At 37.9% G+C, this 17,075-nt stretch overlaps 1 protein-coding gene across 2 annotated transcripts in view; it reads left to right on the forward strand.

The window, feature by feature from the left end:
- smndc1 (survival motor neuron domain containing 1) overlaps positions 1-11,189 on the forward strand; it is a 28,102-nt gene extending 16,913 nt beyond the window's left edge. The window contains exons 5-6 of one of the 2 annotated variants that reach the window (XM_051922189.1): positions 4,653-4,827; positions 7,401-7,549. In XM_051922189.1, coding sequence (XP_051778149.1) covers positions 4,653-4,818 — 166 coding nt within the window. In that variant the 3' untranslated portion in view covers positions 4,819-4,827; positions 7,401-7,549. Of the gene's footprint in view, positions 1-4,652; positions 4,828-7,400; positions 7,555-9,349 lie in introns of those variants that run through there. The other variant, XM_028795843.2, reaches the window with a different exon arrangement.
- The last annotated feature ends 5,886 nt before the right edge of the window (positions 11,190-17,075 follow it).

Consider the following 17,075-nt stretch of genomic DNA (forward strand, 5'->3'; position numbering starts at 1 on the left):
CCACTATGGCCAAGACCAAAGAGCTGTCAAAGGACACCAGAAACAAAATTGTAGACCTGCACCAGGCTGGGAAGACTGAATCTGCAATAGGTAAGCAGCTTGGTGTGAAGAAATCAACTGTGGGAGCAATTATTAGAAAATAGAAGACATACAAGACCACTGATAATCTCCCTCGATCTGGGGCTCCATGCAAGCTCTCACCCCGTGGGGTCAAAATGATCACAAGAACGGTGAGCAAAAATCCCAGAACCACACGGGGGGACCTAGTGAATGACCTGCAGAGAGCTGGGACCAAAGTAACAAAGGCTACCATCAGTTACACACTACGCCGCCAGGGACTCAAATCCTGCAGTGCCAGACGTGTCCCCCTGCTTAAGCCAGTACATGTGCAGGCCCATCTGAAGTTTGCTAGAGAGCATTTGGATGATCCAGAAGAGGAATGAAACCAAAATAGAACTTTTTGGTAAAAACTCTACTTGTCGTGTTTGGAGGAGAAAGAATGCTGAGTTGCATCCAAAGAACACCATACCTACTGTAAAGCATGGGGTGGGGGGGACGGGGACATCATGCTTTGGGGCTGTTTTTCTGCAAAGGGACCAGGACGACTGATCCATGTAAAGGAAAGAGAGTGGGGCCATGTATCGTCAGATTTTGAGTGAAAACCTCCTTCCATCAGCAAGGGCATTATTGAAGATGAAACATGGCTGGGTCTTTAAGCATGACAATGATCCCAAACACACCGCCCGGGTAACGAAGGAGTGGCTTCGTAAGAAGCATTTCAAGGTCCTGGAGTGGCCTAGCCAGTCTCCAGATCTCAACCCCATAGAAAATCTTTGGAGGGAGTTGAAAGCCTGTGTTGCCCAGCGACAGCCCCAAAACATCACTGTTCTAGAGGAGATCTGCATGGAGGAATGGGCCAAAATACCAGCAACAGTGTGTGAAAACCTTGTGAAGACTTACAGAAAACGTTTGACCTCTGTCATTGCCAGCAAAGGGTATATAACAAAGTATTGAGATGAACTTTTGTTATTGACAAAATACTTTTTTCCACCATAATTTGCAAATAAATTCTTCAAAAATCAGACAATGTGATTTTCTGGATTTTTTTTTTTTCTCATTTTGTCTCATAATTGAGGTATGCCTATGATGAAAATTACACGCCTCTCTCATCTTGATAAGTGGGAGAACTTGCACAATTGGTGGCTGACTAAATACTTTTTTGCCCCACTGTATACACAATATATAAATAATTTATTTATTAGCCGACACCCGTCGTAGCATACAGCTGTGTAAGAATAGGAATGGAGAAAGGAATTCAGAATTCAAGAAGAAATAAACACTTCTTGAAAGACAGAGTGGTGAATAGGTGTTTTGGTGGAGACAGATAATGAGTCAAAACATCTAACCCTAGAAAAAGCCACGTACAACTGACCGTGGGTGAAGACTGGTTGTTGTAGATTAACGCAAATCTTTGCAAACGTTTGTCCTTGGGACTTGTTGATAGTCATGGAGAAGGCGAGTCTGAGTGGGAATTGTGTGCATTTAAATTTAAAACGGAGATTGGTGTCAGGAGGAAGGAGAGAGATTCTGGGAATGAAGATTGTTTTAGAATTTTGGATAGCGATCAGTTTGCACTCAATAATATTTGTATGTATTCGGGTAACGATGAGTCTTGCTCCGTTGCAAAGACCTTTTCTTGGCATAATATTTCGGAGGAGCATAACTACAGCTTCCACCTTCAGATGAAGGATATGGGGAGGCATGCCAGTTGGTGTGAGGGTGTGTAAAAACTCCTGTGGGTACGTTAGTTGATCATTAGGATCGTCACTGACTACTGTATCTACACTCTTGAAGGTCACTTTTTCACCCTGTATAAGATCAAGAACTTTGTTGTTAATATGTAGAGAATCGTCGTTTATGATGTTCAGTATTGCTCTTATAGCTAGTTCTTGGGGAGTCACAGTCGAAGTTAATATCACCGTAAAGTTGAGCAACTGGGTCTTGTTGTTGTGGTAAACATTGAGAAGGTAGTTCTGCCGTGTCTCTAGTTTTACCTTCCCGAACTTGAAGAAGCCATTGAACAAACTGACTTTCACTTTCAAGAGCTGTCATATTTTTTGTGAGTTTTAGGACTTTCATTTCGTTCCACAGCCTGTGTTTGTTGATGGAAGAGGCAATGGTGAGGGCTCAAGAACCGCGGAAGATAACTGGCAATATTTGGCAGAATTTAGAGATACTGTCGTTCATTTTATAACACAGGCTTAGGAAACAACCGTCTCAGTATAACGAAAATAGGAAGGAGTGAAATGAATAGCAAGGAGCAAAACCAATGCCAATGGTTAACCGAGTACCTTCCTGTAGCAGGCTACGGAAAAGGCTGAAGTGAAAGGTCACACGGTCAGGCTAGATATAGGGCGGTGACATGACACCAGTGGGGTCATGAGAGAGGAGCGGGGGATGCAATAGTCCAAAGGAGGAATAGGAATCGAGAAAAGCGGCATGGGGGTGTATGGGAGGCCTCCGGCCTGAAGGGTTTGGAAGAGCAGGAATAGGAATTGAGAAATGCCGTGTCGGCTGCTTGTGGGCGGGACCGGTTTTGAAAGAGGAGCTGCAGACAGCGTGGGGAAGGGTTTGGAAGAGGACTAATAATAATAGTAATTCATTACATTTATATAGCAATCGAGAAATGCCGTGTCGGCTGCGTGTGGGCGGGACCGGTTTTGAAACGGAGAACAAATTTACTAAATATTTCTGTCAGTGGAGCAAAAATCTCTTATTTAAAAAAAAAAAAAAAAAGTCCAATGTGCCACCATTCATTTCACACAACTTGGAAGAAAGTACACAGCCAGCATCACAGTGTGCCAAATGTCTAAGAGCAGTAAAGCTGTCAGTATACAGACTGCAGAGCCAACACCAGTATGGCACAGAGAAAGAGAGAAAACAAGATTGCATATTGTGGATGGAGCATGTTGCATGCAAAGTGCACAGCACTGAAGAGTACAACACATGTCAGATTGATGCTGACCTTTGTACTTTGTATTCCGGGGTATGTGAAAACATTGCCTTGCCAAGCACAGACAGCATACCGAACAGTATCTGCAGTCGGTTCATTCTCACATGTCCATATGTCTATGGGTCAGTGGAAACATTGTGATGAGCTGTGTCTGTGTTGGTACATGCAGCATGCTCTATCCACAGAGATAATTTTTCGTGTTCTCCTTTCACCACGTCAGATTGATCCAGTGTACTTTGTATGCAAAAGTGGAGTGGTGGCTCTGAGGCTAGGGATCTGCACTGGCAATTGGAAGGTTGCCGGTTCGAATCCCGTAAATGCCAAAAGGGACTCTGCTCTGTTGGGTCCTTGAGCAAGGCCCTTAACCTGCAATTGCCGAGCGCTTTGAGTAGTGAGAAAAGAGCTATATAAATGCAAAGAATTAAGAATTATTAAAAGCATTGCAGTGCACTTTTATTTTTATTTTATTTTTTTTTAGTTTAACTGAAATAACTTGAGGACTGAGTTTTGAGAGTAGCATATGATCCTTTTTTTATGAAATGTACTGAAATAGTGTGAGTGATTACAGGTTTTTTTTTTTTTTTGATATATAATTGTTTGGAGGAGAGTGAGGCAGCAATCCACATTTGGGTAACAACATATAGCATGTTTGATTGTATGTATGTAATTCAGTATGTGCACCAGCATTTCAATATAGCTGTACTCTAATTGTATTGTAACAATCTGAGGAGTACAGAAGACCATATATTCAGCCACCTTACGCCAGACTGCTGATGTGGTCCTGAAAACTTTTTTTCTTCAGGGTTTTTGAGTCCTCACTTTACCACCAGGTCTTCTGCAGCACTGTGTACTCCCAGCTGCTTTGTTACTTCATCCTGCACCCATGTGTACTACCCAGCTCCGCCTTACTTTGCTCACCCAGGGTCAGAAACAACTTAACTGCCATACTATCCCCCTGCTCCATGAACTGACCCAAGTCCAGGGTCCTTCCGAGTCTTGTCGGTGGCCTTTCACATCATCCAGTAGTCCTCAGCAGCAGGAAGCCGAGTAATAAAGTGCTTCTTACAATGCTGTATAATCAACCCCTCTTCATGTATTATTAATGTAGCCGCACTCCCTTTGCAGTCTCCGGCTTCCTGGTGAATCTGCCCCCCTTGGGTCTGGACTCAGGGCTGCTTTCCCCATCCAACCCCCAAACCGCCAACACACACACACCAACTAAAAGACACGTCATTTATGGAAAAGTACTATGTTCCATCTGTTGTTCCATTTTCACAAAGAAAGTCGACTATTTATTCTTAATCCACCTTTTCTTTTTCTATTTCCACAGTTGTACTACACTATAAATGATATATGAAAATGTTTACCAGTGTCTTGTTTCTACCAGTTTTTCTCCTTTCTACCAGTGTCAGTGCTACACACCAATTGTTGGTGTTAACTCTCCATTAACTGCCCACATCAATAATGTTTCATACTTTTATAAAAAGTCATATTTTTAAACTGAATATTTGCACTGTTTAAACAGTGTTGAACAGAGGTGAGATTTGAACACATCTTTCTGGAATCTGAGCTGCCAGTTCTTCTATTTAAAGAAGATTTCCATTACTCAGTTGAAGTTCTGGCTCTCTTATCTGTTTAGTGGCACCTTCTTAAACCTGGATTTGGACAAGGCCAGTTGCACACTTGGTACAGAGTCAAATGGAGCCAGAGCCTATCCCACAGAAATGGGCAGGAATCACTGCAAGGCAGAAATAAGCCCTGGAAGAGATGCAAGTGTTTTTTCAGGTCACACTGGTAAACCGTGAGCTTAGCTGGTAAGTTTACAAACCAGGTCCCTAAAAGCTGTGTGTTACCTCACATATTTAAATCTCAAAATTTCATCTTTCTTTGAGAGAGATTATTGCACTGTGTTTTTAGATCATTGTCTGCAAGTTTAGGTCCTCTCGTGAACCGCATGCAAGTTCAAAGTGAATTTGTTTATATACTTTGCTAGTTTATTATTTGTCAGGGCTATCTGAATGTTGTGTCCCTGTGAATGATACTTTAGCATGTATATGTGTCTCCTAATGGACCAGTTGAGGTGTTTTCATGTTGGTTGTAGTTTACAATTTTACTGTTGGTAGACTATAAGATACATTTTTCACTTCCACAAAACAATCTTTTTATAGCAAGGAGAAGTGTACAAGCTTTAGAAATGTATAAAGAAAAGTAGTAATGGTCAGCTTGCTGCATCATTCCAGTTAAAATGTTCACTTAAGCTGTCAACATTTCCTAATCCTTCATTGTTTAAAGGATAGTATCATCCAGCTTTCAGAGTTGTACCACAGCCTATTGGTGGAATTCAGATTAGGCAAATACACCCTAACAAGACCGTACCTACATTCCTGGGTGATTTTTGTAGGGTAATCATTAGCCAGCTGCAGTACCCAGCACCTAGGCCCAGTTTTAAAACAATGTTCTAAATATTACATTCTACAATACCTTCATAATTTTCAGTTTACATAATGTTACATGTCCAAGGCTTCAGCTGGGCAAAACAGTCTGATAGCAATATGCTTGACTGTAGAGTGATGCCAGAAAGTTAAGCACAGCTCGCCAAGTGGCAGGAAAGTTTTTAGGAGTCTGGAACAGTTTCATATGTACTTGGAGTGGAAGGGGCCTTTTTGTTTTGTTTAGTAAGTAAATTGCCTTTTTGGCTTTACTGTTGTGATGGGTTGAAATGAAACCAAAGTGAAAGTAAAATTAAAACCAGTAGCTACTTTGTTTCATTACAGTTGCCAGTCCCTGGCTTGCACATTCCTTATTGAACAACTCTAGGGAGAGAGAATTCGTAAGGAATGGTCATTTACTTGTTGAGCAGCTTGAACAGTAAGTTTGGAACTTTGCATATTGAAGTTATTTCTTACAAGCATAATATTTATTATAATAATAATTCATCAGATGTATGTACCATTTTTCTGATTACTCAAAGCACTACCACGCAGGCAGGACCCGGGACATGAACCCGTGATCCTCCTTATTACAAGGCAGTAGTGGAACCTCTGAGACACCTGTATGTATTTGCAATGCAAAATGGTGTTCAAAAGAATTTTTCTGTAAAACAAATAAGTTGTTGGTAATGTAATTTAAGGGGAAGACGGCACCCTGGAAAATAAAAGCCTAAATACTTGCCATGAGAAACTGACATTCGGTAAGAAAGTTGTCAAACATTGATTTGCGTGTTAATATAACACGTGTTGCAAAATAGATTATACATATCTTTTTCAATAGTTTTTTTTTTTTTTATGAGATTCACTAATTTTAAAAGAAAATCAGCTGTGCACGCTGCATCAGCGCTTGTCTAACTACACAACAATCTTTCATCTCCCAGTGTTTGGTTTCCCCTCCAAAGGTCAAGTCACACTCGACTGTTCTGCCACGTTCTCAGTATCCTATTGATTTACTTCTGTGTTTATGTGAGAACTTATCCCAGAAAGGCCACTGCTATCATACAAGCTAATGGAAAGTGTATTCCAATGTCAAATGTACACCTCAAGTACCAGAAATATGCAATAAAATGGTCATTTCCAAATGCCTATTTTAATTTTTTTAATGCATAATGTTTTATTTGACCATATGGTGTTGATTTAAATAGCTTAAACAGAAGTTTCAAGCCTAAAGTATTTGGGGGACATCTTAGAAGTAATTTTTTTCTATCTGTTCTTGTGAAGTGTATGGTAGATTCCATCTTCAATATATATGAACAGATATTTGCAAATATAAATATTCTGAGGAAATAAGCATTTCAGTGCACTACAAAACATACACATAACACTGTAACAGTTTTGAATGTTCTGTTTTTGGAAAATAAGCACCTGTTACTGTTCTGAGAACTAACAATTGTTGCTTTCCCAAGCTGTTAAGCTTTTGGTTAGTTTTTTGGTTTTTTGTTCTGCATGTCTGTACTACAATCTTGGTGTATTGTAATGTTTGCAATCTAGTCATACAATGAAAAACTAGCCTAATTGGTTTTTAAATGAGTTGTCTCCAAATGCTTTCACAGCCTGGCTGCAACTTAGTATTGGTGGTGGCTAGGATGCCTTAAGCTTTTGTCCTAGTCTGAGAAGTGATTAAATGAATCCAGTAAGATAAATATTTTCTGGATTTTAAGTATTATAGCTATTAATTTTTTTTTGTTGTGAGCATTTGGTGCAGAGCTGAAGTGAAGACCTACACTAGTTTGACCATTTTGTTTTTTATTTTTTTTTCCCTTCTGGTCAGAGATGTAGAGAACATATGCTATATTCATTGGTGTTGTACTCTTTGAAAAATGCATAATTTGTTTTAAGATATTAGGTAAAACTCTTATCATTTACATTTGGTATTACTAATTTAATTTTGCTTACAGGAAAGAACAAATAGCCCAGCAGAGGGAGTACAAGAAGAAAAAAGCACTGAAAAAGGCCCAAAGAATGAAAGAACTTGAGCAAGAGAGGGAAGATCAGAAAGTGAAGTGGCAACAGTTTAATAACAAAGCATATTCAAAGAACAAGAAAGGACAGGTAAGGATGTTGGTTTTGTGTAAAAAAGAGACATGCAAAAATAAGGGCACTAGGGACAATGTCCGTTCTCTGTATACACCCATCAAAAAACTATATAGAGCATTTTTTTTCTTCATAGAATCATTTGATTCTGTGGTGGAAGGGGTACCGTTTATTGACTTGGTAGTCCTACTGAAAGTGAGGACAGTTTCTGGAGAGGTATTTACAGAAGCAGGAGCTCTATATAATAGTTGAACCACAGATACAGGGGGAACAGTTGATTGCACAGATGTTTGTTTGCCAGTCCTTGTTGCATATGTATATTTGGGTTGCAACCTAACATAATTTTGAGATTAGTTGTTGACTACTTTTTTGAGATTAATAATAATAAAAAAAAAAAACTTCAAGTTTCTAAAGGTCTCCAAATCTCATCTAAACCATTCTGCAGATGTGGGTACAGAAACATGAATCAAGATTTTTAAGCATTAGAGCTCAATTAAAGGCACTACTTTTATAATGGACAAATTCTCTGGTGCAATATGATCTATTGTATTATCTCACAGTCTGTCCCCTATAAAGTTTAACAGCTACTGATTTTTGTTTTTTTCTTCCTTTTTTTTCTATTAACACTTTTTAAAGTATTATACCAGATTAATTTTTGATGTATCCAATTCTTCCCTCTTTATTTATATTCCATTTAAATTTGAGAGTCAATGCAACAATTAGGTTCTCCTCTTTAAGAGTTTTGGACAGATGCACAAGTTCTGTTATACCCCTTCCCCACTCCATGCATTATGTACTTACAATTCAATAATTGAAAAACAAAGCACATACTCGGTTTCTTTGTCTCTTTGTAAGTCCTGAAACCTAATTTTACCTAGGAACTAATCTGAATGTATATTTTCCAGAGAACTGGCTGGTAGTCCACCCTTTTTTTTTTTTTCTTCAATATAAGTGTCAACTAGTATACAGAAATTCTTTTTATTCTTTCTGAGCTGTTTGAAAATTCCTCATCTTTAGATTGCTACATCAGTATATAATTGTATCAGTGAATTCAAGCAGTTGGTAAGTGATTCGACCTTGAGGGCTGGTACAGTGCATCATATACAGTGACTTTGTCCTACTCATATGCCATTGCATTGGTGTATACATCAACCATTTAAAAAAGGGGGCTTATGTATTCTTGTGTGCATTAGTTCTGAAATCACTATTTTTGTATTACTGTGGAACGCAAAATGTTTCTCAGTCAGTTTCCAACCCACTATATCCTAACACACGGTCACGGGGGTCTGCTGGAGCCAATCCCAGCCAGCACAGGGCGCAAGGTAGGAACAAATCCCAGGCAGGGCACCAGCCCACCGCAGGACACATGCGCACACACACACTGATCAGCAATGCACCTAATGTCTTTGGACTGTGGGAGGAAACCGGAGCACCCAGAGGAAACTCATATGGACATGTGGAGAACATGCAAACTCCATGCAGGGAGGACCTTCTCTTCAGTCAAATTCTATAATGATTTAAACATTTTAAAGTCACTTAATATAAAAATGCTCTGATCAGCTATTTTGTAATACACATGTTCATTTTTGTAGATGTTAGCGTATGATTTTTAATGCTAATAGTTTTTATGTATTCTAATATTTGGGCAATTTTGAACACTTTCAGTAGATTTTGTTTTCCCCCCGTCCTGCAGTTGCTGTTATAATTTCATTGTAACATTCGCTTCGGTGTGGTTATTACTGCAGTTTAAATGTTGCATTTTGATATGTTAGAAATGTTCTAACAAATATGTACTAATTTTTATGTTTTTTAGGTGAAGAGGAGTATATTTGCATCTCCAGAAAGTGTAAATGGCAAAGTGGGCGTTGGAACATGCGGAATAGCAGATAAACCAATGACTCAATATCAGGATACATCAAAATATAATGTAAGGCATCTTATGCCACAGTAACAACTAGAAGAAATATAATTAATGATGTTCTATTACAGCATCCCCTCAACCAAAATCTAACTTAATATCAACATATGTAGACAGGCATCTTGAATTCTTAAGAGTTTTAAACATGTCTTGAGCGTGAAGCTGTTAAATCTTGGCACAAAATGTGCTTTTGAGATTACTAAACTTTTTGTTGGAAACAGTTTGAGGAACAAAAAAAAGAAACACTTGGTCTGTAATTTTTTATGATTCAACACCTACATAAATATAGTCTGCATTTAACTGTAAGCCTGAGTGTCCCTTTTTTACAGCAGGACTTGAGTTAAATGTGTTTGTAGAGTCAGTTATTAAATCTCTGTAATAGCTTTTTATTTTGTTTAGGATTGACATATGTCCTTTTGTACTAGTTAAATTGTTATGTATGAATTCTCTCAATTTCATCAGGAATTATTTTCATTTTATTGTTTTTCTTATAAATTTATTGTCCTTTTGAGTATGGTCACATCATCAATTCAGGTCATGTTATACTTATCATACATGAACCAGATATAATAAAGTTTATATTCCATAAACTTTCATAGCATTGAATTGAAAAATCTTTAGTAAATTGTTCAACTGTCTTGAAAAAGATGTACTATTTATTGAATCTAGTACAGTTTCTCATTTTAAAGGATTTAAAATCAGAATGTTATTGTAGTGTAATGGTTATTCAGGAATCCTGCTAGAAGAACAAAAGAGCAGTCTCTTAAGGAAGTTAGGTTTTTCTAATGTAGTCTTTGTATGAAAATTCCTTAGAACACTGCTGACCAAAAAAAAAAAAGTTGGAGCAGGCTGTTGTGGATTATAATGCAGTTAGAAGCTGTGCAGGGAATTAAATTATTGACCTACTACAGTCTACATGAGCTGCCAGCAAGTCCACTGCTTTTTTTTTTATTATTTATTTTTTCCCCCATTTGTAAACACGTTAGCCAGCAGCTCTGTTTCCTAGATGTAGTCCCATCCCTACGCAGCCATGTTAGGTTGTGTGTGGATTTTTTTTTATTTAAATTTAGGCAAAATACATAAGTGAATGCCATATGTTGCTTGAATAGCTGTATAGTTTAATGCATAATCTATAAGTTTACACCCTGTTTTGCTTAAATAGTTTAACCACCTTTTAGTTCTTAAAGGAATCACTAGTTTAGTATTGCATCTTTTGTGCAATCACTGATGTGGGCCTGTTACCATTTATTATACCTGAACGGACAATTAATTAAACTATGACAATTATGTGTTATCTGATTATTAAAACATTACTGTTCATTTAATTTGAAGTTAATTCAGACTGACTAAAAAGTGCACCTTGTTTAAAAAAAAAAAAAAAAATGCTCACAATAAGATATATATTTCTGTATGAATTAATTCCCGTGTGTATACTTACAGCAGTCATTTTCTCAGCGCTTTGTGATTTCTGTGTGTTTGAAATCACAGAGAAAGCACCTCCCTACTCAACCTGACAGTTCATGATCTGCCTGAGAAAAGATACCATTTCATCATAATTTGACAGCCAAATTTATTTTTATTTCTTTGTAAAAATAAATGAAAAAATAATGCAAAGTATCTGTGCATAAACATGGTTCTGAGATTCTTCCTATTTAGGGAAGAATATAATTTTTATTAAGTGTTTAATCTTAAGTTTTGTATGTTTAACTTTTATCAAATAAATATGTTAAATTGTTGTGTCTGTGTTTATAAATATGCTCTAACATTGTGTTTCAAATATTTATCTCTTGCATAAAGTGGTAATACCTGTTAATTTTCCATTATGTGGTGGAATAAATTCCTTCACTTTAATTACACATGAAAATAATGCCTGATTCTCCCATTTGGTGTAGTGGTACCCATTATATACTTATAGGTGTCTGATTATTTCATGTTTTAGGTATCTTTAACTGACCAGCAAATGCGTCTTTATTACATGTTAAATAAATAGATTTGTGGATACAAAGTTGGGTTCAGGAAATATGAACCAGCTTAGAAAAGTGATATATATATTTCCTTTCATGGTTAAGTGTCTCGAGCTTCTTTACAGATGCAGCATGTACAGTGCATCCGGAAAGTATTCACAGTGCATCACTTTTTCCACATTTTGTTATGTTACAGCCTTATTCCAAAATGGATTAAATTCATTTTTTTCCTCAGAATTCTACACACAACACCCCATAATGACAACATGAAAAAAGTTTGAGATTTTTGCAAATTTATTAAAAATAAAAACATTGAGAAAGCGCATGTACATAAGTATTCACAGCCTTTGCCATGAAGCTCAGAATTGAGCTCAGGTGCATCCTGTTTCCCCTGATCATCCTTGAGATGTTTCTGCAGCTTAATTGGAGTCCACCTGTGGTAAATTCAGTTGATTGGACATGATTTGGAAAGGCGCACAGCTGTCTATATAAGGTCCCACAGTTGACAGTTCATGTCAAAGCACAAACCAAGCATGAAGTCAAAGGAATTGTCTGTAGACCTCTGAGACAGGATTGTCTCAAGGCACAAATCTGGGGAATGTTACAGAAAAATTTCTGCTGCTTTGAAGGTCCCAATGAGCACAGTGGCCTCCATCATCCGTAAGTGGAAGAAGTTTGAAACCACCAGGACTCTTCCTAGAGCTGGCCGGCCATCTAAACTGAGCGATCGGGGGAGAAGGGCCTTAGTCAGGGAGGTGACCAAGAACCCAATGATCACGCTGTCAGAGGTCCTCTGCAGAGAGAGGAGAACCTTCCAGAAGAACAACCATCTCTGCAGTAATCCACCAATCAGGCCTGTATGGTAGAGTGGCCAGGCGGAAGCCACTCCTTAGTAAAAGGCACATGGCAGCCCGCCTGGAGTTTGCCAAAAGGCACCTGAAGGACTCTCAGACCATGAGAAAGAAAATTATCTGGTCTGATGAGACAAAGATTGAACTCTTTGGTGTGAATGCCAGGCGTCACGTTTGGAGGAAACCAGGCACCGCTCATTACCAGGACAATACCTTCCCTGCAGTGAAGCATGGTGGTGGCAGCATCATGCTGTGGGGATGTTTTTCAGCGGCAGGAACTGGGAGACGACTAGTCAGGATAAAGGAAAAGATGACTGCAGCAATGTACAGAGACATCCTGGATGAAAACCTGCTCCAGAGCGCTCTTGACCTCAGACTGGGGTGACGGTTCATCTTTCAGCAGGACAACGACCCTAAGCTCACAGCCAAGATATCAAAGGAGTGGCTTCAGGACAACTCTGTGAATGTCCTTGAGTGGCCCAGCCAGAGCCCAGACTTGAATCCGATTGAACATCTCTGGAGAGATCTTAAAATGGCTGTGCACCGACGCTTCCCATCCAACCTGATGGAGCTTGAGAGGTGCTGCAAAGAGGAATGGGCGAAACTGGCCAAGGATAGGTGTGCCAAGCTTGTGGCATCATATTCAAAAAGACTTGAGGCTGTAATTGCTGCCAAAGGTGCATCGACAAAGTATTGAGCAAAAGCTGTGAATACTTATGTACATGGGATTTCTCAGTTTTTTTTATTTTTAATAAATTTGCAAAAACCTCAAAAACTTTTCACGTTGTCATTATGGGGTGTTGTGTGTAGAATTCTGAGGAAAAAAATGAATTTAATCCATTTTGGAATAAGGCTGTAACATAACAAAATGTGGAAAAAGTGATGCGCTGTGAATACTTTCCGGATGCACTGTATGTGACCATCTAATTGTCAGGAACTCATTGATGCAGTGTCCCCAAAGGTCAAGTGAAAAAAAAATTTAAAGAGGTGACACGCACATTCAAACGAGGTGATGCGCAAAATTAAATGAGGTGCCACACAATTGAATAACATGACACGCACAGTTAAATGTGGTGTGCACATTCAGACGAGGTGCCACGCAAAATTAGAGATGACGTGTTCACAGTGAGAGGGGTGACGACAAGTAATAAAGGAAAATGCTGATTGGTGGCAAGGTTTGCCGGTCAGTCCATAGGGGATGTGTGCTAAGTGAGAGAGAAATAGTATTCTTTTTTTCTTATAAAGTTTTGGTGATCACAGTTCCCGGTGTATGTGCATGATGGTGTACATTAACAGGCAGACATCCATTTCATTGTTTCCCTATGCAAGAGTTATATAAAAAAAAAAAACCAAGGTAAACTGGGGTTCTCCCAGTTCAACCCCCGCAGTGCAGTGCTTGATAGTTTGTTCCAGTTTAAGATTCTACATACCATTTTATTATAACAACAGTCCCTGAAGGAATTTATTTGTAATCTGTGGTGCTCCGTGTTGATTTTACGTTTGATCAGGTGCTGTGTCATTGGTGAGGTATAGCAGCAAAAGAGACAAAAAAATTAGCCCTAGTGTTCATGATTTTTATGTGTCTCAGAGTGTCCATATGTTCTGGATATTGCACAGTATTACTTTTTCAAGACAACAAGGCATTCCTTTGAGGAATAGTGCAGTGATGTAGCGAAAAATGCAAAGTTTAAAAAAAAAAAAATACAGGGAGTACCCCAGATTACTTTAGGGTCTTTTTTTTTTTTTTTTAATAACATTTTATTTACTCTTATTGAAAGAAATCGCTTAGGATACATAAACTTACATTACTGAAAGCAACACTTGTAAAAAGAATTGTAAAGATGGATTGCCTCAAACATTAGATCATTTTAGATTTTTTTTTTTTGTACTAATTAGGGCTTAATTTTAAATGTTGCTTTTTTCGTTAAGTCATTCCACTACTTAAAGGAATGCCTTGTTGTCTCGAACAGGTAATACTGTGCAATATCCAGAACTGTCCAGCATGGACACTCGGTGCACATATAAATCATGATCATGAGAGTTGATTTTGTTTTTTCTCTTTTGCTGCTAACAAACTGTCAAGTACCGCACTGCAGGCAAGAAAAAACTCTGATCACCTCAGTTTTCTTTGGGGTTGGATTTTTTTTTTTTAAATAACTCTGCATTGAGTGAAATTGATGTCAGCCTGTTAATATACATCATGTATCATTTACATTTTACAATTTACAATTACAATTTAATTGGGAAAAAAAAATACTGTATTTCCCTCACTCAGCATACCACTTGACTGGAAACTGACAAACAAACTTTGCCACCAATCAGTATTTTCCTTTAGTTTTGCCACGGTACCTACCCTTTCCATACACTTTTACTTGTCACCCCTCTGATTATGAGCATGTCATTTCTAATTTTGTGCATCACCTCGTTTGATTGTGCTCTTCACCTTGTTTAATTGTGTGGCACCACATTTAATACTGCATGTCACCTTGTTTAATTGAGTGAATCTTTACCTTTTTTGTCGGTTGCTCTTTGGGGCCACCGTACATTGACCTAAAGTTAGCTGTTTTTTGAACTTGTGTACACATTTGTATTGCTAGTATTTCCCTGGCCACAAAATGGCTGCTTGTCCAACACTTAATAGGTGATGAAATGGCATCCATTCCCCCCCCCCCGTGTTCCCATTCCGAGGTACATTTTTAATCTGTATTGCCTTTTCTTTATCTTCCTGTACAACAATTTCTTTCAAAATTTGTTTTAAAGGGTGCAGGCTGCTTGACAAAGTAACAATGTAATTACTTTTTTTTTCTGTTGTCAGTGCTTCACTCTTGCATTTACTCATGTTAAATGTGACACATCATCATCGTGACTGATGCTGAATAACACTTGGTAAAAGAAACCAGTTAACTTTTTTGAAAATCTTAAGATTTCCCATCATTTCTAAGTAAGTGTTCTTTGTTAGATTTCCCTAGCTCAGAATTCTTGTCAACTGTAATTATTTCTCAAATATTGCCATTATTTCACCCACGCTAGTAGTTTATTACTGAAAGTCTGTGGGCTGGAAAACATTAAAAGAAACCTTTTGCTTCATTTCTTCCATATATGATAGTGTTCATGCCCTGTTATTTACATTTTTCTTCAACTCAAAGAGAAAAGAAATGATCATTAAATATAGTGTGTAATTTATGTAAATATGCGCCTGCCAGCAAGGAGCATTTGTCCTTTACCAAGTGGTTGTATTGCTTTAAATGCCCTTTTCTTGCAACAAGCTTCCCCATTTTAATTATTGTGTCTGTTACAACCTTGAAATGACCTAAACAGAACAGTTGTCTTAAAATTTCTTTATTGAGAAAGATGAACAAAAATGTAAAATAACTTATGAGATTTGGGAGTTACCTTTGCCTATTTTAATGTGGCAGATGTTTTTCTTCCATCTGCTGTTTTTGTGTCCAACATTTTGAAGGTCATTGTAAGCACATTGAAGAACTTTTGTGAAAAATGTGTTAAGTATAGCTGATAAATTACACGTTTTGCAGAAGTTAATTGCTATTGTACAGTATTGTTGATTCTAACTGCAATATTCCGAAAATATGCAGTGTGTAACAGTAATAGTGGGATATGCTGGTATGAATTGTAGGCATGCCTAAACTGTTGGAGAAACAAATCCTTTGTATATGTGTGTTTCTGTCTTGGGTGTACATATGTTAACCAACTAAAATTAATCTAATGTTGACAAGTTAAATATATAGGTTCAGCAGTTTGTAAGGCTTGGGATTCTACAGATGCAGGCATGGTTTAAAGATGGGTGGAGGGTGCAAGTAAGGTCCCAGATTTTAATAAAAACAGGTTATTGTTCATTGGTGGTCTGCGTGACTTATCAAAATCAAAGAAGCAGCAATGTCTAGCATTTTCTTATCGTGACCAGAGGATGAGACATTTAGTGACTTGAAAAAAGGCAGTTTGTTGTAGTGGTTATAGTAAAGACTACTCCTTGTGCTCATGTTTCACATGGAACATTCTTAAAGCATCTTTTACATCGGACCCCACTTAGTATGTAAGCATCTGTTTAAAATATGGTTATCTTCAATAATGTTATTGATGGCGAATATGTGAGGGAATCATGGTTTGCATGGAGAACATGCCTCACATCTAAACTCAGTCAAGCATTTAATGGAAGCTCCTGAGATGTCGTCTGCTGGTCTTTCCATTTTCACAAACCTTGGTGAAGAATTGATGATACATGGAGATAATATACCAAAGAATTTTTTTTTTTGGTTGGTTGGTTGGTTGGCTGGCTATGATGACCCCTATTAGATTACACAATAGTGAGGTTTCTGTGTTTTCAGTCACTCTATGTGAAGAGTACAACTATTTACTTCACAGGTACTGCTGAGCTGCTTTAACTCTTTAATCAGAGAAACTTAAAATTCCCAAAAAATCTGTACTGGATAAGCGACTTTCAGAGATGGAATTAACGCAACCTTTAGTGAAGTTCTAATTTTGGCCATAGTTGTTTTCAAGGAAGTCTTCTGTGTGCTGTTGAGTAGCAAAAGTGTTGTTTTTATTAGTCTTGCTACATTCTGATGGAATTTAGCATTGCTTTAGAAGCTTAGTGTAAAGGCTACAGTTAGATGGTGCAGTGAACCAAAAATAATATATTAAAGGAAGCTATAAAAACTGTTAACCATCCATCCATTTTCTAACCACCTCTTTCAGATGCTTTTACAGCAATTTTGCAACTCCAATACATTCCTGAATGTGGCACCAGTCAAGCTGAAGTTCGAAATTTCCTTTTATACAAACCTTTAT

The sequence above is a fragment of the Erpetoichthys calabaricus genome, chromosome 2 (genome assembly GCF_900747795.2).
Source record: "Erpetoichthys calabaricus chromosome 2, fErpCal1.3, whole genome shotgun sequence".
NCBI lineage: Eukaryota > Metazoa > Chordata > Cladistia > Polypteriformes > Polypteridae > Erpetoichthys > Erpetoichthys calabaricus.